Raw genomic sequence first — 22699 nt, forward strand, 5'->3', positions numbered from 1 at the left:
ATGAAACTGAAGTCACCTGTGTTCTTTGAAGCCCCTGTAAAGTGAAAACAAAATACCGAACTATTAGCTTGGAGCCAAACTGCATGAGTTCTTGAGTCTTGTTTTTTAATTTCTTTTATTTTTTTATAGACTTGATTATGGAATTTCACGTTGCCAAGTGAAATTGTCTCCAGGGGCTGAGTTAAAAAAAAAAACAAAGCCGAGCAGAGGCCCTCACGGTTCAAATGTGATCATTTAAATGAAGATGATCGTGATCGGAAACATGCTAATTGGCTACAATCCTGCCTTTTCTTATGGAACTGCGCATCGAGTCGCCCCAGTCTCTGTGACGGACCCCTCCGCCCCATAATTGATGTTTTTGTTGGCTTCGCTGGGAGCACGTGCGGGAGAAAACGTGTGGGCGGGTGGCCGGTGCTCGTCGTGCGGGAGTGTGTGATTCGCAACGGCAAGCAAAGTGCAGTGGCATGTGTGACATTTCATTGAAGATCAGCACGCTGGCCTGCGATTAAAGATGATGATCACCATCACTGCTGAGGGTCGCTCACCTCAATCACTGATGCTCCCTTCTACCTTCTCTTCTTTCTTTTTTTTTTCACCCTCGGCTTCTTCATCAGGCTTCTGCATCAGGCTTCTGCTCACTCTCTGCTGTCTTAGCGTGCCGCTGACCTTTTCGCGCAGATGAATTATTTCACTTTAATGACGTGAAGAGAAGGCCAGACGAAATAATGGCGACAGAGGGCCACCGCCCACACACACGCACACACACACACACTCGGGTAGATTCTAAGGCAGTCTGTGTGTGCAAATATAACAGCTCGAATCATTAAGTGCTTCCAACCAGGAATTTTTTTTTCCCTTTTTTTCAAGAATGCAAGCAAATATCTAGAATTTGACATTTATGTTCAACAAAATAATAAGAATGTACATACGTTTTCACCAGCATGCCTACGCTTACCAAACAATTGCGACTTTTGAAGCATGATGAGACCGCCCATCGTCGTGTGAAAATGGCTGTGTGGGGCTAATTCTTTTCAGCTTTCCTTGAGCAAGTGTTGATTTTTCTAGCATATCGAGCCCCCCACCCCCCCAAAATAAAATAGGATTCATTCAGTTATATCATGATGCCCTGTCCCCTACAAGAGGCTCACACATCCAGGTAAACTTCTGTGCACGCCAACATTCCTCGGACCGAGCTGCCGCCTGCTGTTTTGTGTGTGCGAGTACGCCATGATGATTGAAGCCTCCCTCTGTGTGAAAGTGACACTTTCTCTTCTCCTGCAGTGTTTGATTACATCTGTGTGTGTGTGTTGAATCAGGAAATGGGGGGGGGGGGGGGGATGCATGAAAAATTCAGGCGCTTATAATACAAAATCCAGATGAATCATGAATGGTTAATGGGGACGGTGGCCATGCGAGCGAGGCAGCGTGTGTGCGTGTTGAAATTGTTCTGCAAGTATCCTGGCGCTGGGTGCTCGCATTGTCTGCCAGGGCCGCAGTCACAACACGGGCCGGTGCGTGTTGTGCTCCCCTCCTTCTCACTCCCTCCTCCTCGCTGGTAACGAGGTGCTGAGGGACAGCGAGTGTTTGACGCCAGCAACATGTGAGAAGCTTTTAACTCTTATTTAAATGGCGCTAATTGCCTTCATCTTTGCCACAAACGCAACGTTGTTGTTGTTGTTGTTATGCAGCTGCTGGACGTGCGCCGAGCATCTCTCTGTGCTGAAATATTCACAAATCTTTGCTGATGATGGCCCCTCCTCTTTTTTGCGCTCTCTCACTTATTGGCTTTTAAATGAAATATTGAGCTCTAAGGAAAAAAAAATCCACTCTTATGAATAATAGAAAGAGCAATTTAAGTAACATCATGGAAGAGGACTGAGTGGACTGCTGTGATAAGGGAGGAGGGGTCTTGGCGTGAAGGATGATGTCAAAAATGCCCATTAAGAGACTTAGGAGGATGGAATATGAAAGGAGAAGAGAGAAATAACAAAAATAGCAAAGTTTCACAACTTTAATTAGGTTTGGACTGATCAACAAAAACATAAAGAGAAAATAACAACAGTAACAAGTGGGAAGAGAGAGACAAACAGCAAAAGGAGAGAACAACTGCACCTGCTGATATGCGGTTTAGGATGGTGACAGAGGAAAAAAAAGAGCATCGTAAAAGTCAACGTGAACAACCGGCACTTGCTTTGAAAGGAGGCAGCGACAGAAGAGAGAGAACAAATGCAAAAGTCACGGCCAAGGACCGGAACAGCATACATGCTAATTCTTGCTAATGCTATGTTTTTGGAGCGTGACTGTGGATGTTCTGAGAAAGTGTGACACACACACACACACACCCACACACATTTATATGTATATATATATGCGAAGCCACAGCTTGCTTGCTCCCGCTGAGGTGTTGAGGGAAGAAGGTTGAAATGAACAAACAGCAGTAACAAAGACAGGAAACAGTGTAAAAGTGAAAAAAATGTGGTAGCAAAGCACTTTTTGTGTTTGACTGTGAGGCAGCCTGATAAACGACGCTTCTCTCCTGATTTCAACCGTTTGTTGTTTGAAAGATGCCAAAAGAAAGCAAACTTCGGCTTCGGTCTGGGTACGAAAACAATGAAGGGGTCACTTTCAATTTCTTTCGCAAATAACAGGAAAAAAAAATCTAAATTCACCAAATACCAAAATGTGCATCAGTTCGCTGCACACGATTTCGGAGATGACAGACACAAAGAGCAACGACACAAGAAAACGATAGCAACAGCCGCTGACAACAAACAGCACGAGCAAAAGGAAGCGTTTATGTGCACTTCAAAACATGCCGACGTGCCAACCAACTTGAGTGTGAGGTGGTCAAAGGCATCTTGAGGACACAGCATGCACGCCTGGATGGTGTAAATCCATCCCAGCATGCACTGCATCAGTCAGCGCCTCATTCCAATTAGCCGACTCAGCTTGTTTGCGGCTCCATTCAGGAGGCTTGCGTGTGAGCGTAAGGCTAGATCAAACGCCCGTTGCGTTTAGCCAAAGGAGCGGAGTTGCATTTGTGAGCGTTGGTTGACTCAGTCAAAAGTCTAGGTTAGGGTTTCAAGCTAGGCTACTGTTTTGAAACATAATTTGACTGACAAAATCGGGTTTCAATTTTGGGTTATGGTTTAAAGATGCACTTAGTGGGGCTCAAGATTCAATGTGGGGTTTCACAACACGTTTGAGGTTTGGGAATTTCAAACCGAGAAAAAGGGTTTCAAATTAGGATTTCAAAGCCATGGTTAAGGTTGTTAAATTAGGTTTGCAAATCAGGTTCATTCTTTTGAAACAAAGGCTAGGGTTTCAAAATAGGGTGCCAAGCTTGAATTGTGACTTCAATACACGGCCATGGCTTCAAAATTTGGTTTCAGGCTTGGATTGTGGTTTCAAAGTAAGGTTTCAAGACAGTGTTCGGGTTTTGAAATAATTGTGTAACCCTGGTTTAGGATTTTAAATGAAACTTTCAAGCCTGGAGTAAGTTTTAAAACAAGGGGTAGGATTTATTGTTAAGAAATTTGTCATTTCAAAATAGTCCCAAGACGATTTTCAAGGTCGGGTTTCAAGTCAAGATCAGATTTTAAAGTAGACTTTCTAATCTAGAATAAGGTTTCAAACTTGGGTCTGGGTTTCAAATTTCGGTTTTCAAGACAGTATGGGGTTTTGAATTAAAATAGTCAGTGATAAGGTTTCAAACCAGAGCAATTCTTTTCAAACAAAGGTTTGGATTTTATTATATGGGTTCAAACTTGGATTTCAAGCCTGGAACAAAAAGAGTTTCAGAACAAGAATCAATTAAAGGGTTCGATTTTAAAATTAGCCAGGTTTGGCATTCAAATCAAAATTTCAAGAAAGGGTCAGTCATTTGGAATAAAAAGAAACAAGAGTATTGCAAGAGTATCCCCCGAAAGGCAATTTTGGGGGAGCCTCCTTGAATCGCTGTTTGAATCGAGTGCTTTTGCTTGCCAATCGCTCATCGTGACAGTGTTGCTTCGGTAAAAGGCATCAAGGGCTGATCTGAAATGAGCACTTTTGTCTGGGCGCACAATAGGAGTGCTGACGGGCGGCCACAACAAAAGAGATCATGTCTGCCCTCTTTTCTTATCTGGACACTCGGTGACTCGAAACCAAGATGGATTCCACAGCTGTCTGAGGATGCGTGCAGCCCCCCCTCCCCAGCCCCCCTCCCACTTCACCATGGAGGAACCATTAAAATATTGCTGCCTCAACACTGCAAGGCCGGTGGTCTTCATCAGCTAAAAGCACACCGCCCCCATTGTGACGCCAGACCCTTGGCAGCGCGCTAATCCTCCCCAGAGACACAAGACACACTTTGAAGCTCCCTGCAGACTTGACCCTCTTCGGTTTGTGAAGATCTTCAAAAAGGGTTGTCTCAGGTCAGCCACCAGCTGTTTGTGGACAAAAAGCGTCCCGCCCTGGAAAATAGGCTCCGAGTTGGCCGTTTGGTGTGGAAGAAGCCATTTTGGAGCAAATTCCAAGGTTCATACTCGCAGGCCATTCACCCAAATGAGTCCCAACTGGAAGCAGGTCCACCAGACCGATGAGCAAAATCAGTCCCCGACAACAGTTTGATAGATGAACGTGAAATGTGATGATTACGGCTGTCATGAGAGGCTTGAAAAAGTCTCAAGGACGCAAGCTCAAAGTTATACAAGAAGTTGCCCAATTGGGTTGAACCCTTTCAGGGACAACGGTCACGACAGTGGACAGCTTATCATGTTATCAGGTTACAGGTTATCATGATTCGTGCGTGAAAGGGTTAAAATAGCAATTTTGCTAAAATTTTAGGAACAGTACTTCAGATATTAGAATTCATGACCATGACACAGAAAGAGTCACTTAGTAATTGCATTTTGACTGATCAACGCGTAACGTCTCCTAAGAGGATGCACGAAAAAGTCTCAAGAACCCACAGCAAACTTTTTGGTTTGAAGAAACCGGTTGGGCTAAGTTTCAGGGATTTTACTTGGGCAAAACTTGGACTCGGGAATTCAACCACATGAGCCCCAATCAGACGGTGTGTGTCCGTAGCTCCTTGTGTGCGTGTGTGTGCTGGTTGGTATTTTTCTCCATAAACGACTTGACATTCACCGCAAAATATCCCTAAAAAATATTGAATTGTGTGGACATAGCCTTTTTCATCAATATTATTAAAAATGCACAAATGCACCGTATGCTGTATATTTCATTGTGACCTTTTTTACCCCCCTAATGTTAATGCTTGTTCTGAAAGTTTCATTTTTTTCATTCTTTTCTTTTAACAATTTGAGATGCAATTGTCGGGAGTAACTCAACCGCATCAGTGCACACATACAATTCGCCTTTGTTGTTATGCTGCCTTATACCCGAAATGACTTTCTTCTGGCATCTGATTTGCTAAAATGGATTAACAGTTCAGTGTGACCAGAAGCAGCCTTTTATTGAGTTTTTGCAAGACCTTTTTTTTTTTTCAAGCACACCATCTATGGCGGAAAAATGGTCGATGCCTCGACAAAGACTACGCGTCACACTACAACCTTTTTGCCTGCAGCACACCCTCTTCACACTGGATGTAATGTAACCACAGCGAGACAGGAAACAAAGCTTATCCGCCATCAAATAAGAGCTACCCGCTCGGATTCGGTGAGTGTCCCAAGATGCTCCGGCGGTACTTTTACGGTCCATATGCAGCTAGCACGCTAGGTAGAAGAGAGGCTGTGCCAGTTACTGAATGTAATTGCTCCTAATGACCATTAGGAGTTTGGTTTTCATCTCTGGGGGCCATGCAAAAAAGGCCTTTGGTCTTATCAGTTGATTAGTCGCAAATAGGCAGCGCGGAGTCCTTGCTCGGAAAACTAAACGAGTGTGGCCAAATTGCCGCTGGTGTTCCTCGATCACAGAGACGCTAATGGAGCGGCGTTCGAGCTAGTCCCGCTGATTCCTGAGCCGGGTCTAAAGCAAATGGATGACTGGAACGCAAATAGAAGCTAGTGTACTGTAGATAAGTAAAAAAAAAAACAAAAAGTTGTAAAATAATAAACCTCTGACAATCATTTTTCATCCATTGACAAACATTTGAGTGAGAAGGTTTTCAACAGTAAGCACAAAAAAAGTTTCATGGACTCTGAATTGAACAGGAAGTCATTCATTCAAGGTCTTACGGGAAGCGCGGTCTAATTGTGCGCATGGGTGGAATTTTCTTTCTTTCTGTATTTTCGCAGACACACGTGGTTAGAAACTTGCGTTTGCGCCGTTGTGGGCGTGAGTACAGTGCTTCCTGGCCTATGAAAGCCCATAGCTGTGCCATGGCTGGAGGGGGGGGGGGTGTTAAAATTGTGTAATGATTCTAATTTTAAAGAAGCGTTCAATGAAGTGATTCCTACAATAATTCAGAAAGTTTGATGCGTGCAAATTTTGCAAGCATGTTGATAGTGGTGATTTTCTTTTTAGGTGTCACAGACATTAACATGCAAAACTCAATCAGTAAGGCCCTCTGGAAAGTTTGGTGAATTGTGCCCCTAACAACCGTTTCGCCTATCAACGCCAAATTGGTGGACATGTCTGTCATTGCGCGGCACGTAAGAATCTGAAGGAACCATGCCTGAAATTAAACTCGAAATGGGACATGTTCATTTTTAAGCGACAAATTCTTGAGCTCGAAATGCTACTTGGGAATTTGCTGCGCGGGCCCCCATTGGAAGCAAGTGTCCCAGACAATAATGCAACATGTTGAAGTTAATTTGCATATATGCCATCTAATGAGGGCAGAGCATCATTTTTAAAGTTTGATCATTTTGAGGATATGCCATGCGAAAGGGGGGTGCGGATGCCCATTCGTTGTCACCGCTTTAATTGTTTTTTTCCCCCCCTTCACAGATTCATTTGCATTATGCAAATGAGCCAGTGATATGGATCTTCTTCCCTCCGATGAACATTGTGCACCGCAATTTACCGACCGAGTAATTACTTATTGACAGAGTCATATTAGAGTGGAAATTGTGTTCTGGAAAAAAAAAAAAGAGAAGAGGCGGAGGCATCTCATTGAAATGTAGCTGCAAATAACAACAAGGATACAATTAGAAGTCATCAGCGAAATGGACATGAGCGAGCATCTTTCGCTTGTGCCACCTGTGCTTGCTTTCTCCCGCCGCCTTTTTAATTAATTTAGAATTTTTTTTTGTCAAGGATACGAATTACAAGCGCACACTTGGCTGCACAGTAACACGAAGGCAAATGAGGTCGAGGCATTGCGCAAGTTATCCATATCGGGTTGCAATATTTATGCGGTCTGTGGAACGTGACCAAGAGCCTTCCCCCTCCATAAAAAAAATAAATAAAATTGCCCCCAAAGCCATTTTCACTGAGAATCATTTGGTAGGCATGTAAATCATGAGTCAACCCACAAAAAAAGTGTCATGAATCCTTGCCCGAAAAGAGACAGGAAGTTGGCCATTTGGTTTGAAACAGACTTTTCGAAAGATGTTTTGACCATTGCCAAAGCTCCTTCGTAAGATAACATGTCCTTGAAATTTGGTCTGACTGCTAACAGATTCGAATCACGGTCATTTAACCCTTTCTGGGGGTCTTCACATTTAGTCCAACACATTTTGTCCAATTGCGACCAAATTGGATCCACTTAACCCTTTCAGGGACGGCGGTTACGACAGTGGACAGCTTATCATGTTGTCAGGCTGCAGGTTCCATGAAGGGTTTAAAGTAGACAGACAAACGACATTGAGTTATATAATATCAGTTTTGGTCATTACTTGCGGGAGGAGCACAGCGGAGAAGTTGGCGGCAAAAATATATATATATATATTTTTGGTCTTTTTTAAAATGCACACTCCTGGCTAGGCTGTTTGTTTGAGGTCCACCCCTGTTCAGTCTGGCTCAGTGTCGAGATCCCCTGTGCTGAATTATAAATCAAAGGCTGCGTTCAAACTAGCGGTAAATGAATGCGCTTCTTGAAAACACACACTTAAAGTGAGCACCTCACAATTTGCATCAAAGTAAGCGCAGCCGGGCAGCACTTCAATTCTGTGACCTACAACAACCTTCAGTCCCCCCCTCCCAAAAAAAAGGTACATAAGGATATGCCTTAGTTTTGGATTTAATTCTGCCAAGGAGGTATCGTTTTTCTGGGTCCTTTTGGCAGCCGGCAACTAGCTTATTATGCACATTACTGCCCCCTGCTGTCGAGTGCAATCAGCCAATTTTATTGAGCGATACGGCATTTGATAGCAAAGTCTCGAATGAATGAACCCACAAAAAAGACTCGAGAACCCATGCCTGGATACATACCTCAAATGTGCCATTTTGGTTTGAAGCAGACATTTTATGGTGACTTAGACCTTCAAAGTCATGCCCGAGAGATTAAGTTCACTTTTCAACCAAATTGGGAGATGCTAAGCTAGAGCATTGAGACCAAGTTTGATGATCGGCGTTTGAAACCTGCATGAACTTGAATTGAAAATTCCGCCCCTGAAGTCAGTTCCTTTTAAAAATTACATTCGGTTGGCGTGACGGTCATGAGAAGGCTCATAAAAAAAGTCTCAAGAAGAAACCTGAAGGACACATGACATCTGCCATTTTGGTTTTGAGCAGCCATTTTATGGTCATTTTGGCTCTTTGCAGAGGTCCTCCAAGGGCAAAGGAGTCCAATTGCTCCCGAATTGAAGCTGTGTATACTGCACAGATGGGTGATGCTAAACTATCAAAAAGTTCCACTTTCACCATTTTGCGTGGGTGGATCAGAGACAAAGTTTGATTTGCTTTGAAACCTATATGAACCTGGACGTGAATTGAAAATTGATCCCCTAATTCCTTTTAAAATTGATATTTGGTAGAGATGTCAAATATGAGAAGACCCCCCCCCCCAAAAAAAAAAAAGTTTGAAGCAACCATTTTAGGGTTCGTTTGGCCATCTCAGGGGTTCTTGACAGGCGCACTTGCAGGGTGTCAAAATGTTTTGACCATTTCGTGGATTCGGCATGGCAATCATTGCAGCTTTCATTCATTTTCTATTTTGTTCACCTTAACTGCCAAGAGGCAACACATTCGTCGCCATGCCTGCATTTTTAGCGTCCGAGCGTCCTGAGGCATTGGCACCTGCCGTAAAAAAAGAGCGAGGAAGGAAAACAGGCGGCAACGTGCAGCTGCATTTTCGTTCCCAGTAATCGAATCCCTCCAAAGGCCTCCATTTTTCTTCATCTCGGCGGGTCCACAGGACCTTTAAACAGAGCCGAGTGCAGGGGAAAAAAGGGTAGCGTAGAACACAATTATAATTCCAATATAGTCCTGTAAAGAAAATATAAACAGATAGCCCCGGCTGCGGAGCCAGAGCCCTCCCCACTTTCACTCCCCGAAGACTTGTAATAAAGTCAAAAAGATGTAACACCAGAGGAGTTTGTTCTGTTGCTTCCACATTTGAAGGCGAGTACCGCAGGCCTCAATGCCTGCCGAGGCGCAGAGGGAGGGAGGGGGTGTGTGCGTCTTGTGTCACGCAGGGTCGTGTGCAGGTTTATTTTCAGATGACGCACACACGCGCACACACACACACACACACACACACACACACACACAGACACGCACACGAAACAAGCTCTGCCGGAAATCCCGAGGAGCGCAAATTGGTTTGGAATGTGATTTGTAAAGCGTGCTGCGTTTCAAACGGGCAAATGTGGGATCCTCCGCGGGTGAGACGTTTTCATCCCGCGCCATCCTTTGCTTCCTGCTCTTGAATATTCCGTTTGTTGTTGCTCGCTCGCTCAGGGGTGAGGGGGGGGGGGGGCGGTTGGTGTTGTCGGTCGCTTTTCTTTCATGACAAATTTGGCGTGTTTTTTTTGTCCCCCGCCCCATTCACGTCATAGCGCAGTGCTGCAGCTCATTGTTTACAACTTGGACCGCTGAATCCTCATTAGCATGTTAGCAATGAATGCTGAATACGATCAATATTGGCTCAACTATCTTGAATCATGCGAGTTTTTCCCAAAATCTTTTCATGGCTCAACATTTCTAAATGCACAGTGACACTTAGTGATATGAACTGATACTATCTTCGTACGGCAGCCATTTTGTTTTAAAATCATTCGGGTCTTCGTTCGACAGTTCAACCGTTATCCACCGGACATGGCTCAGACATTTAACAGTCTATCGGGTTAGAAGACTATTATTTTACGCTTTAAAGCATCGATAAAAAAGCATGTATTGATTAATAATTGGGTAGAATACTGCACAAGGACCGCACATTGTGAAATTATTGAATTACCTCAACTTTGATAAAACAGAAGCTTCAGTTGAGGGATCTTGCCCTCCTGCTTTTATGTTATCGACAGGTACTCCTAGATTGCTTTTGAAAAAATATTTTAGGTTCTTGGTCAAACTGAAACAGCTCAAATATTGTCGATAGATGGATAAATGGCGAGAGCATCCCGTACCTATGATATTAACTTATTGATTTACCTTAGCTAACTGGGATAATTATTATTATTTTTTGAAAAAACAGTCGGAATATTGGCTTTATCTGCGTACTTCAGCACCTCATCACATTGTATTTGAAGATTTATTGCTGGACAAGGACTCTGTTATTGCACTAGTGATATGAACTGATCTTATCGTATCTCAGCCCTGGTATAGCTTTCAAAACCACTAGCAATCTTGCCCTGCGGGTTCGACCTGATCTACATATCTCAAGCCATCTCATTTAAAAATTGTGTTGGGTTCTTGGTCTAAACAACAAAATGAATGTTGATGTAGTTGCACTCACTGACATTAACTAATCTTATCAGATCTACTGCAGATCTTAGCCAAATGATTCGGGCTCTTACTCGAAAAGACCGTCTCTTGAAAATATTGCATGCTGGACGAGGACCATTTACTGACTGCTTGGAACTGATCTTATCAACGTACTCGCGCTTGCTTGTTATTTCAAAATATGTACTGTAGAGTTCTTGCTCTAATATAATTATCTGAAACGCTACTAAAACCCAGACCAAAAATGTCCAAAAATCGGGTTTCAGAATCAGAGGAGTTCTCATTTTCTATGATTGGACAACATTAGCTCTCGTGTCCATCACGGCTCAGATAATCATTCAGACAAATCATTCAAAGGTCCTTACACAAAGCAATTCCTCCAATTGTTTCAAAGCCCTTGAATAAAAATCCAAGAAAATGTACAGGAATAGAAGGAAAATTGTGACTGGCTGTACATTTTCCCACCTAGCGTGAATTCACAAGACTGAAAGACGCAGGAAGCAAAAATGTTGCGCGTGTCAGTGTGCATCAGTGTGTGTCCAGGATTTTGACACAGTTTGGCGTGAGGACGTGGCGGGGCACTTGTGAACTTGGTTGCACGTCTGCTGTGACACTCAGGAGTGCACTGAGCATGTCCGGACACACACACACACACACACACACACACACACACATTCACACACAGGAAGTGTCTTTGTATGAGGGCAGAATGTCATCCTCCTCTTGGAGAATCGCTCTAGTACGACGAAGGACAGCCAAACCTTTACTTGTCTGTTGTTGCCATTGGTTACACTGAATATAGTAGCGATCTCTTCTGTGACCTATTATACACGATAACCGCCACCTTGTGATACAGGAGTGACCAAATGTACGGTATTTTCTGCACTATAAGCCGCTTCGGATTATAAAGCGCACCTTCAATGAACGGCCTATTTTGAGACTGTTTTCATATATAGGGCGCATTGCATTATAAGGCGCATAGAAGCTACAATAGTGGCTGCGGTTGCGCTATGCATCCACTAGATGGTGCTACACCACAGCAATACAATACAGATTTATTTATAGTGAGCCTTCACAACCGGTGCAGCTGTAACAATGAGAACTGGTCACAAACACGGATATGAAACATATAAATACAAATGGCATTACAAAACAATAAATCAAAGACAAAAGTTATGAAGATAATTGATTCAACAAAAAGGCACACAAACCACGTGAGCTCACATCCACAAGAACTAAATATCCTTCAAAGTGTGGCTTGTCTCCTTCTTCCTTTGTTTCGTCAGGACTGAACTATGCTTTTGGTATTATCTTCATTTCATAAACGCTGCGCAGAGCTCACAAAGTAGTTTTGAGTGTGTGTTGGCGAATGCCCATGTCAATTAGTGTCGGGCAGAACCCTTTTAGGTTACAATTGGTTCCTGCTAATGATCACCATTAGATGGTCGAGGAACACTGACAGGGAAACAACTCAATGGGGAATATAAAGGGAGTTTATATTAGGCGCATCGGATTATAGGGCGCACTTTTGAGAAAATTGAATGCTTTTAGGTGCGCCTTACAGTGCGGAAAATACGGTAATTGGAATCATCTACAACCCAAAAGGTTTATTTACAACATGCTCAGATACTTGTGCACACGCACGTGCCATATAATCAATGCGTTTTCATGAGGTCAATTAGCACAACAGAATAAGAATCGTCCGACTCCCTTAAAGTTTGCGAGTGAAACCTCAGCGTCGTGTCCGGCTCCCTCCAACTGTGTCCTTTCGACTTTGTGGTGCTGTTGTTATTAAAAAGGCAGCAGGCGAGCGGGCTGGGCTACTGGCACATTTGTGCGCAGGACCCAAATTCAATTACCTTGAATGACGGCGACGACCTCGCCCAAAATCACTTTTACAGTTTGCGTGTTGTGTTTTGTTTTCGCAGCTGGTCTCGGCGGCTGTGTGATTGTGTGGGTACGTACAGTATGTGTGTGTGTGTGTGTGTTGGGTCTGTATGTGTAAATGCATGAGAGTGTCTGAGTGTGCTCGAGTGCGCATGTAAGAATGTGTCCATGTTGTGTGTTTGTGTGAAAGTCTGTGTTTTGTGCTTGTGTGTGTGCATGTGAGAGTGTGTTTTTGTTGTTTTCCCATCCTCTAAATGGATGTTGGAAGCCACCGCCGCTGAGCTGGAAGAAACGTCGGACAACGCTTGAGATTGATGAGTGTTTGGGCGCTTTCCCGGTGACCCCGCCGCCGCATCTGGCGGGAACAAAGTCAGGCAGGTGTGACAGCCAGCATCCATCTCGCAGTCAGCAGTAATAGGGAGGACACGCGCACTCACACACACACATACACACACACGCAGACACACACAATGAGTATTCCTGGCAGAGTGCATCTTTCCAGGAAGGACTTGTTTCCTTCAAATGTCTGCGAGTCCTCATGTCTTATTATGGAAGACAAATGGCATGTTCGAAATAACGCTTTGCGACCCGTTAGTTCCGTGCTGACACATTTCACTTAGCTGTGGAGGTCCGGTGTGAGAGGCCAATGCGGTTGTGTGGCGGGTTGTCTCCGTGCTCCAAGGTTGCACGTTCGATCCCTTGGAGTGCAGTGATAGCAGGGGAATGTTGAATTCCAAGTTAGTCCTAATGCTAAGTCGCGCAAAGTGCCGTTGAATTGCGCATGGGTGGAGTTTTCTTTCATTTGGTATTTTCGGAAATGGGTGCGTTTGAAAATAAGATAAGATAAGAACACCTTTATTAGTCTCGCAATGGAGAAATTCCCAATTCACAGCAGCAACGTTATGAAAGGAAGAAGTAGAACAACAAAACATAGGAGCTGCTGGAAAGGCAGCCACTCTCGCGGCGCCATTTTGAAGTCAAAATAACAAAAATAACACAACACAACACATAGGACACAGACAGTCGTGCAATCTTCACCACTTTTCTGCATACACTTACTTTGTTGTCTGAAAATGGGCATTTGCGATGTTGTGGGAGTGGACACAGACAATTGAAGTGGTTCTTTTCATCCATCCATCCATTTTTCGATCCGCTTGATCCTCACAAGGGTCGAGGGGGGTGCTGGAGCCTATCCCAGCCGTCTTTGGGGAGTAGGCGGGGGACACCCTGAACCGGTTGCCAGCCAATCACAGGGCACACAGAAACGAACAACCATCCGCGCTTAAATCAAACTTAGGGACAATTTTGAGTGTTCAATCAGTCTGCCATGCATGTTTTTGGAATGTGGGAGGAAACCGGAGTACCCGGAGAAAAGCCACGCAGGCCCAGGGAGAACAGGCAAACTCCACACAGGAAGGTCGGAGCCGGGATCGAACCCACGACTTCTGCACTGTGACGTTGATGCGCTAACCACTGGACCACCAGGCCACTGGCTCTTCTCTGTCGGGTCTACACGGAGGAAACATAATGGACTTGCAGGAGATCGGAATGAGCAAAGTACGTTTTTACGGAAGTAGCAAGAAGATCTCCACTTGGGGACGATGTAAAGTTGGCTGCTTGAGAAGTGAACACTTTGAGACTGCCTAACTAACACCTCTGGTTGCCCAGAATCTGTCTACTGTATCAAATGTACTAAAATCGTGCTACTCCAACTGCGCCACAACTTAGACCGGGTTTCATTTGGTCTAAAGTCTAGCCTACTTGCTGTCAATTGTAGAATCACCGCGGCCCGCCAAATTGCCAAACACGGTAAACGAGACACAATGGAATTAAACACTAGAAATAATTCACACATTCCGCCCAAAAATTTCCTGTGTGAACATTAAATCGCTTTGACGTTCGCGTCGGTTTCCTTTTGGAATCAGGATCTTATCTTAGCGGATGGTAGAGTGGACTTGATGGGCCGCATCCCCGCTGTCTCCTTCTCATTTGGCTTGTTAAAGATTTTCTCTCTTTTTATGAGGCGGCGCACTGCGACTATCTGTTGTTGCCTGTTCTTAAAATAAGCACCTTGATTCCAAAGCATACGCCTTCGGGCCTAACCTGCTTTCGCTGCTTTGCTCCAGGTAACCTTTCAACACAAATACATTCGATTGATTTTCATATTTAGATTGTTTTCTCAGCTCTGCCCGTGATTAAAACAAAGTAAATAGGGAACAAAGGCTCTGGTAACAAGGGAATCCGGGATTATGAGAAGCAATTTCCACCCCGCAATTCATCACGCACTCGAGGGAGGAAGGGGATTGTAGTTTAGCAAAATGTATTTCATCGAACTTTATTTCAGCTTCATTATCATTGTTTGCCCTTTTTTTGTTTGTTTTTTCCCTCTCTGCACACGCAGAAACCGGTTTTGTCGATCCCCACCTCCACCACATATTAGGCAATGGCCCAGACCCAAAATCGAATCGACCAATCAGGATCACAGATTGCATAATGATTTGCAAAACAAGTCCTTTCTGCGGCGGCTCGGCGGGCGAATGGTTAGCGCGTCGACCTCACAGTGCAAAGGTGCCGAGTTCGATTCCAGCTGTGGCCTTCCTGTGTGGAGTTTGAATGTTCTCCCCGTGCCTGTGTGGGTTTTCTCCGGGTACTCCGGTTTCCTCCCACATTCCAAAAACATGAATGGCAGGCTGATTAAACACTCCAAATTGTCCCGAGGTGTAGTGTGAGTGTGGATGGTTGTTCGTCTCTGTGTGCCCTGCGATTGGCTGGCAGTCGGCGGGGGACACCCTGAACCGGTTGCCAGCCAATCACAGGGCACACAGACAAACGACCATTCACGCACACATTCACACTGAGGTACAATTTGGAGTGTTCAATCAGCCATGTTTTTGGAATGCGGGAGGAAACTGGAGTACCCGCAGAAAACCCACGCAGGCCCGGGGAGAACATGCAAACTCTACACAGGAAGGCCGGAGCCGGGATCGAACCCACGACCTCCGCACTGTGAGGTCGACGCGCTAACCACTGGGCCACCGGGCCGAAATTATTTTTTTTTGTGACTCACGTAAATATACACCCAATGCAGCGCTTAGGTCCCATGCACATATGACTACTCTACAACATCGACATTCCTTGTCCCTTAATACTGCCGTGCAGCCCGGGCACAAAACTCCACTGGTTGTTCAGTGCAACAAACTTTTCTTATTTTTTTAAAAGCACAGGTTTCAACACTCCTTGCGGTCTACTACAGTGTCAGCCCTTTCCAAAGCACTTTCAATCAACGCTCTCTCCCGAAGACTGTTAAACAAACCACCTGCCGTGTCGAGCGAAGCGAGGCTCCCCTTACGACTCCTACAGGTACGTCGGGGGAAATTGAATCCGCGCTCGTCGCGTCCGTCCGGCGTGAGCCGCTCTGACGTGCTTAAGCGCCGCTCGCTGCCGTGTCACATTCACTCAGACAAGGGCGTTGACGTCGCCGCCGTCGCTTTGCCAGGCCCGAGCCGGCTGCCAAAAGCTCGATCCTGCAATGCTTAATTGTTTCTGCCAGCGTCGTGCCTCTCGCTCATTTTCCCCCCTCTCCTAATCCCAGGGACGGGGAGCTGTTATTTGCATGTCTAATGATACTCCATATCACGGGCCCTCTCAAAGGATGAGGCGCAGATGATTATTAACGGTCGATGGAGCCCGCGTGTGCTGTCGCCCTTTTATTCTCGGACCTAAGCAAACACTGCCTGAAATCCTCCTTTATTTCCAGTCCACAGAAAGCCTCTCTGGCTTTGAATGTGAGCGACGCTGCAGCTGAATATTGATGCGCCCAATCGGTTGTATTATCCGTAATACCAGTAATACTCGTAATTCTTGTGGGAGGGATACTATTGAAACTGTTTAGAAAAGGGCAAAAACAGACCTGGGAGTTGATTGGATGACCGTGACTTCATCCACCGACGATACTGTACATGCATTTCGGTTCGGTTAAACTAGCCGTAGCCACTCAACGACAAAAGGAACAACAAATCAGTTCTCTCACAAATGTGTTCTCTGTCTCTCTCTCTCTCTTTCTACATAACCACACAGAAGTCAGTCCTTTGGTGAGTATGAACCAAAGAGTAAATAGCAGTCACCACTTCCTCTTTTCTCCACACACAACACGGCCAGTTCCGCCGCCTCCCCGACTCTCCATTTACACCTCTTTGCTCTCAGTAACACCGCGCCGAGGCGACTCGAGAGTCACGGCGACCCATTGAACTCCATGACAAAGAAACAACGGTATCACTTTGTCCTTGTGAAAAATTGAATCTGTGAAATCATCCCTGTTTTTAATCAATGTATCTGTAATCTGATAGTGATCTTTTTCTGTAACTTTAACGTAAAGCAGTTATATGCAGTATTTATTCTGTATTCTGAATACATAACGCTGTACGTAACTAGATAGTCCCTCTATTTAAACAGCGCCAGAAAGAGCAGCTTTACACTCTGGTCCACACTCAAATGAACTAAACTGTTTTCCGAAATTAGCACATCCGCCTCACAGTGCAGAAGTGTCAAGTTCAATTCCGACTTCCTGTGTGGAGTTTGCATGTTCTCCTTGTGCCTGCGTGGATTTTCTCCAGGTTCCTCCCACGTTCCAAAAACATGCCTGGCTGGTTAATGGGATACTCTAAATTGTCCCAAGGTGTGAGTGTGAACGCGAATGGTCGTTCGTCTCCGCGAATGGTCGTTCGTCTCTCTGTGCCCTGTGATTGGCTTGCAACCAGTTCAGGGTGTACCCCGCCGACTATCCAATGACAGCTGGGATAGGCTCAGGCACACCCGCGACCTTCGTGAGTATAAGCAGATTAAAAAATGGATGGATGGATGGATGTTTTCCTTTCAGAAAATATTTCAATCTATCACGGTTTGTCTGTCTGTGCAGCACCGTGCAATAGTAGTTCCGGGTACGAACAGCAGCTCTCTTGTGTCTTCCTACATTCCAGGGAGATTACAAAGTGTCTGTTGGATTTAAGCCATTTATCTATCAGGATGCCTTTATAGTTTTAGAATACATTTTCCCGCTCCAAATAGGGAAAATCACCCTGTCAGCTTTACAGGTGCCACGTTGGCTTGTCACCTTAACCTGGTTATAATATCCCCGACCGCTCACATAAGAAAACAAACTGAAGACTTTGCATAGTGGCACCAACATGCGCTAATTTGTTCCTCAGGTTGACAATGGGAAGGCTCGAACTGGCCCTACGTGCTTCTGTGGAGAACATCTGCATATAAGCCCCAAAGACGTGCCATCCAATTACCGTACAGAGACATGCGCCGGTACTGTACAACCTGATTGGGGGCTACGTTGAAAAGAAATGTCCACATGTAGCACAGTGACAGTGCTTTATATTCACCTCAATTAAGTGGTCGTCGCCGACTTCCACTTTTCTCCTGGTTTAGCTTTCGAACATCAAAAAATATTAGATGGATTGCAGGAGGAATGTCACTCTCGTTGAAACCCTTAAGGTCATCAAATTAGCCTTTCGGCTTCAAATGAATTGCGGCAGCCACTCGAAAGCTTTTTTTTTTTTTTTTTTTTTGCTCTCGAGCGTTATTTAACATTTCGCTGAAGGAAGTAATTTATTTTACATTGACGCACCACAGTAGAATAAAAACGGAAGGACAGACAGAACTGGTGGACTCATTCGTTGCAGTCTTTTCAAGGTAAAGAGGGGTTTGTCACTTTTCAACAGTATATTCAAAATTCAGTGAGTTACATCAGTGAAGAAGTCTTCATGAAATAGGGTTTATATTTCACTTGATAGATTGCAATACAGAGTTAAAACACATTTGTCATTCAAATTGCAAAGTGAGCATATGGCTTTTTGATTGGCTCATGGGGTGGCTGTGCACGGGTCCTGTTGGTTCCGTCAAGCCACAAGTCATTTTGAACTGGCGCATTCATTTGCTAGATAAAAAGAAACAAACAATTTGCAGATGCTGATTTTTCATGAGACAGCAAAGGAAGCTCGGCCTCCCCCGCCATCCTCCGTAGAGTTTTACTTCCAAAACGTCTAATTTCAGAATTTCCAAAACCGGCAAATGCAATAACTATTCCAATTTGTTGATGAAGTTTTGTGTCCGTCTCGCATCTCAAACTTGTGTCACACATGCCATTTAACAAGATCGCATTGCCCCCGCAGATGCGGCCATGACGTTCGTTCCGGCTTTTTGCGAAACCGTGAGATCGAAATGAAGAAGGCGGGAGCAAGCGTGAAATGAGTAAAGATGAATCGCAAAAGCAGAGTGGCTCCATCTGGGCCGAGAAATCTCACTCCGACTTGCTACGCGACCCATCTGCACCCCGTCGGAACAAACACAGCAACACAAAAAAAACCCAAACCTTGATTTGACCAATCCGATGCAATTTTTTTGTCTTATGTGTTCTGCTGCATTGAAGGTCTTCCATCCCTCTTCCTTCTCTTGGCATTGAAACTCGCAAGCAGGTAGCTACGGTGGGCAAGGCCTGTTTTGTTTTCAGCACAGCGTGTGTCGTTAGCCCCCGCAGAGAGCAACTCATTGACACTTTGTCAGAGAGCTTCACAGGCACAAATGTGTCCTTCCCCGCTCAAGCAATAAATGATAAACTTTTTGTTACATTGAAACTGCACTGCGGCCATTTGCTGATCATTTAAAAATGCTACACAAACTTTTCTTTGCCTTTCAGTCTTTTCAACACCACTAATTATTTTTACAGTCATCACGTAGGAAAATTTGAAAGTGATGACTAATTTTAAAAAACGGGGGGATGTATTTCGCAAGCCTTCACTTGGTTCATCTCTTTGGTTCCAGCATACACGGTGCATCTGATAATTTGGTCGCACAAAGTCATGTGTCAGTCTTGGCGCAGGTCGTCTATTGAGATTTTCGTTGAATTTGATGGGGGCATTGGAGTTCCGCAGATGTGTGGTAGATGTCATCGTATTTGCCTCTTAAAAATGACAGCAGAATTCATCAAAACATTTCAATCACTGTATTCAATGGAGTGTTACCAAGCAAAGGGTGACCCGGGCTCCTTTGCTATTTTGACTGGAATGACTGTACCTTCACATCATGATGCTGGCTTCATTTATAAGCCCCGCCCCAACCCCCTACCACGCCCCGCATGCATGTGGTTCGTTACACCATCTCCTTCCCATTGTCTCGGTAATGGAAACGTGCACCGATAACAAATGAATTGCGAGCAGTGCAAGAGGCACTCAATGGCCTCCACCAATACTTGGTTTGACCTCCTTGGGCAGCCGTATTGATTATTGTTGCTGTGTCAGACGCTACGGAATACCAAAAGACTTCAGTCATCTTTGTGCGAGAGCAGAGCTGACTTCTGCAAATAGGCCATTTGGCAAAGTAATTGAGCCTTTGAAAGCGATACCTCGGCATCTTTGGAAATGAGTTGCCCTTTGTGCTTTTTTTAAAAAAAATTATTTTTATCTTCACGATGGCAGAATCGTTTCGTTCTGTGGAGCACATTTGCAAAAAAAAAAAATGTTTCAAGTTGATCTTTTTTTTTTTCTGGCTTGGGTGATTATTCTTGTGACTGCTAGCCTGCAACGTTAAATCACATTTCCGTGGCAACCACCAGAAGCTAACACTGATCTGTGTGGACAACAACACTCCCTGGTCTGCTTAGCGTTTGGCTTCCAAGCGATCGATAGTCATGAAGTCTGCTCTGGAGTTTGTGTATGATATGTTTCTGTTTTGGTTATCGGAAGCGAACGCTAATCCATATTTACAAAAAAACTGGAGCATTATAGGCTTCGCTTTTAGCAGGTGTTTCATTTGGTCCGTTGGAGAAAATAAAATGCAGAATCTCCAGCCAAAATTCTGTGAGGCCTCCCAATAAAGCCAGGCTTAACTTAAGTAGAAAATATACCAAAACCTTAAATATACATAAGTACAGTCACTATAAACACTGTTGCTCGACTGTAAACTAGAACTGGTTTAAAATTTTTTTTATCGCTTTTAATCAGTTTTCGATTTTCATTTTTGTCAACGAATGAATTATGCTGCAGTTCATACCATTGGGAATATTTTCAGCCAGTTTGATAAAAAAAAAAAAAAAACATAACTTGCCATGACACAAGAGGGGGGCGGATAGTGGCGGCGTTTCAGGGTGTGGGCTAAGTTGCCAAAAATAGCAAGGACAATCATATATCATGCATTGCGCCATCTGCTTGCCGGATTCCAAACGTTATTGCAATATTTAAAGTTACAGATTATTCATGGAGGTGTAATTAACAGAGTCCAAATTCAACAAACGGGATCGGAAAAGCTACGATTCATTTCCAGGGAGGAGGCCTGAAGGGTTGCCGAAGAAATGAAAAGGCGGCACTAATTTTATTGCTTTTTTTTTTCGGTCGAGGAATTAGCTGTCGCCGCTCGCATGTACTTTCATTTTATGGTTTTGCAGCGAGCCCTCGCGATTCGCAAAGGGACCGGGGACTAACCACCAATGCATATATTAAAAAAAAAAAAAAAAAGAGCAAATAATGGACGCCCTCCCCAAAACAAAAAGCCCTTATTAATCATTTCAACCATAAATATGTCCCCGATTAAGATCACAAGACATTTTAATTTGATTTTAAACTCATCTTACAACTTATTTTAAAAAGAAGTTGATTAGGAGAAAAAGCAGCTGAAGTACAGATGCAGGTTGCCCTCGCATAAATTGTATGTCTTATTATTATTATTATTATTATTTTACTCTTTCAATGCCAGTCCTTGAAAAAAAGAGAACCTATGAGTGCCAGACAATTTCGAGCTTCATCTTTCAAGGCTCACAGAAATAAAATAAAAAGTAAACACAGAAATTACCAAGTGAAAGATTTGACTCTTCTTTCAACACGCACACAGAAAAGCGTTTTTTTCCACCTTGTTCCATTTTTTTTTTTAGTAATTAGCAGCAGAATAAAAATCGGTTTCACCCAAATCACCTATTTTGAATTAAAAAAATAAATAAATACAGAGTTTTTTTTGGTGTGTGTGTGTGAAAAGCTATGTTCTATGCACAACTGTGACTTTTATTCTACCGGTAATTATTTTTTGCTTTCATGACACCTCCAATATCTTCCCGATCCCCAGTGAAAAGCTGTAATGTATTTCAATGAGGGGGGGGGGGGGCATGTTTAAAATGACACACTGGACCAAAAGAGGTCAACATCTGGCATTCTCTGTGGCGTTACATAAACAACTATATGAACCCACAGCCTTGGGCTTCCTATAGCCTTTACATAACAACAAGCAAACTCCTGCATAGTAAATGCTTAGCATGACATTCGCCCCCCACACCCCCGCACCCCACTCCAACAGCCTGTCTGGTCACGGCCTCGTTTTAACAAGCAGTTTGTCACATTAGAGTCGCGGCACAATCGTGACATTTAGCGACATCACAGCAAGATATCGCACAGTTGTCGTCGTCGTCGTCACCCAGGCGCTAATGTGCCGGAGTGTTTGTGAATGATTAGGATGCCGTCGCGTTTTACTTTTGCATTATTGGAACGGAACGATGTCATTTGATGTCAAAAAGTTTCACAGACAAGAGAATTATTTACACTGGTCAACAGCAAATTGGATGTGTCTCTAAAAGTATTTTTGACGCTGATTTCAATCAAGTCTGTACTTTTTTATTTCATTACATTGGGTTTTTGAGATATTTTCATTTTCATTTTTCGCTTTCACCTCGCCTGCCATATCAAAACGTGCAGAATACATATTTTCCTATGCATTTAATTTATAGCCATGAGATGACAGAAAAAAAATCCATCTGTTGCTAAGCCTAACCCTTAATTCATAAATATTACTCAATGTATTACTGTATTACCTCTTATATTATTTATTTTCTCATTATTATTGTCATGAGAACCTGATGAGCGAAGGAAAAAATGAGGGCAGATTGTAAATCACTGCAAACAATTCATCGAGGAAATATTAATATCACCAGTGTAAAAATTTTATATTTGACAAACTTTGCAAACTCTTTGCACGCTATTTAGTCATAGTAGTAGTAGTA

At 43.9% G+C, this 22699-nt stretch overlaps 1 protein-coding gene across 3 annotated transcripts in view; it reads left to right on the forward strand.

Annotated features, from left to right (window-relative positions):
* The window catches only part of cdh8 (cadherin 8), a 108934-nt gene that overhangs the window by 16808 nt on the left and 69427 nt on the right, over positions 1–22699 (forward strand). Inside the window, exon 2 of one of the 3 annotated variants that reach the window (XM_086107614.1) lies at positions 12699–12727. The exons of the other annotated variants lie outside the window; for them this stretch is intronic. Coding sequence (XP_085963740.1) covers positions 12699–12727 — 29 coding nt within the window. The remainder of the gene's footprint in view (positions 1–12698; positions 12728–22699) is intronic. 3 annotated transcript variants of the gene reach the window in all.

This window comes from Hippocampus guttulatus, chromosome 3 (genome assembly GCF_054856545.1).
Source record: "Hippocampus guttulatus isolate MCC_2025c chromosome 3, RoL_Hgut_1.0, whole genome shotgun sequence".
Taxonomy (NCBI): Eukaryota; Metazoa; Chordata; class Actinopteri; order Syngnathiformes; family Syngnathidae; genus Hippocampus; species Hippocampus guttulatus.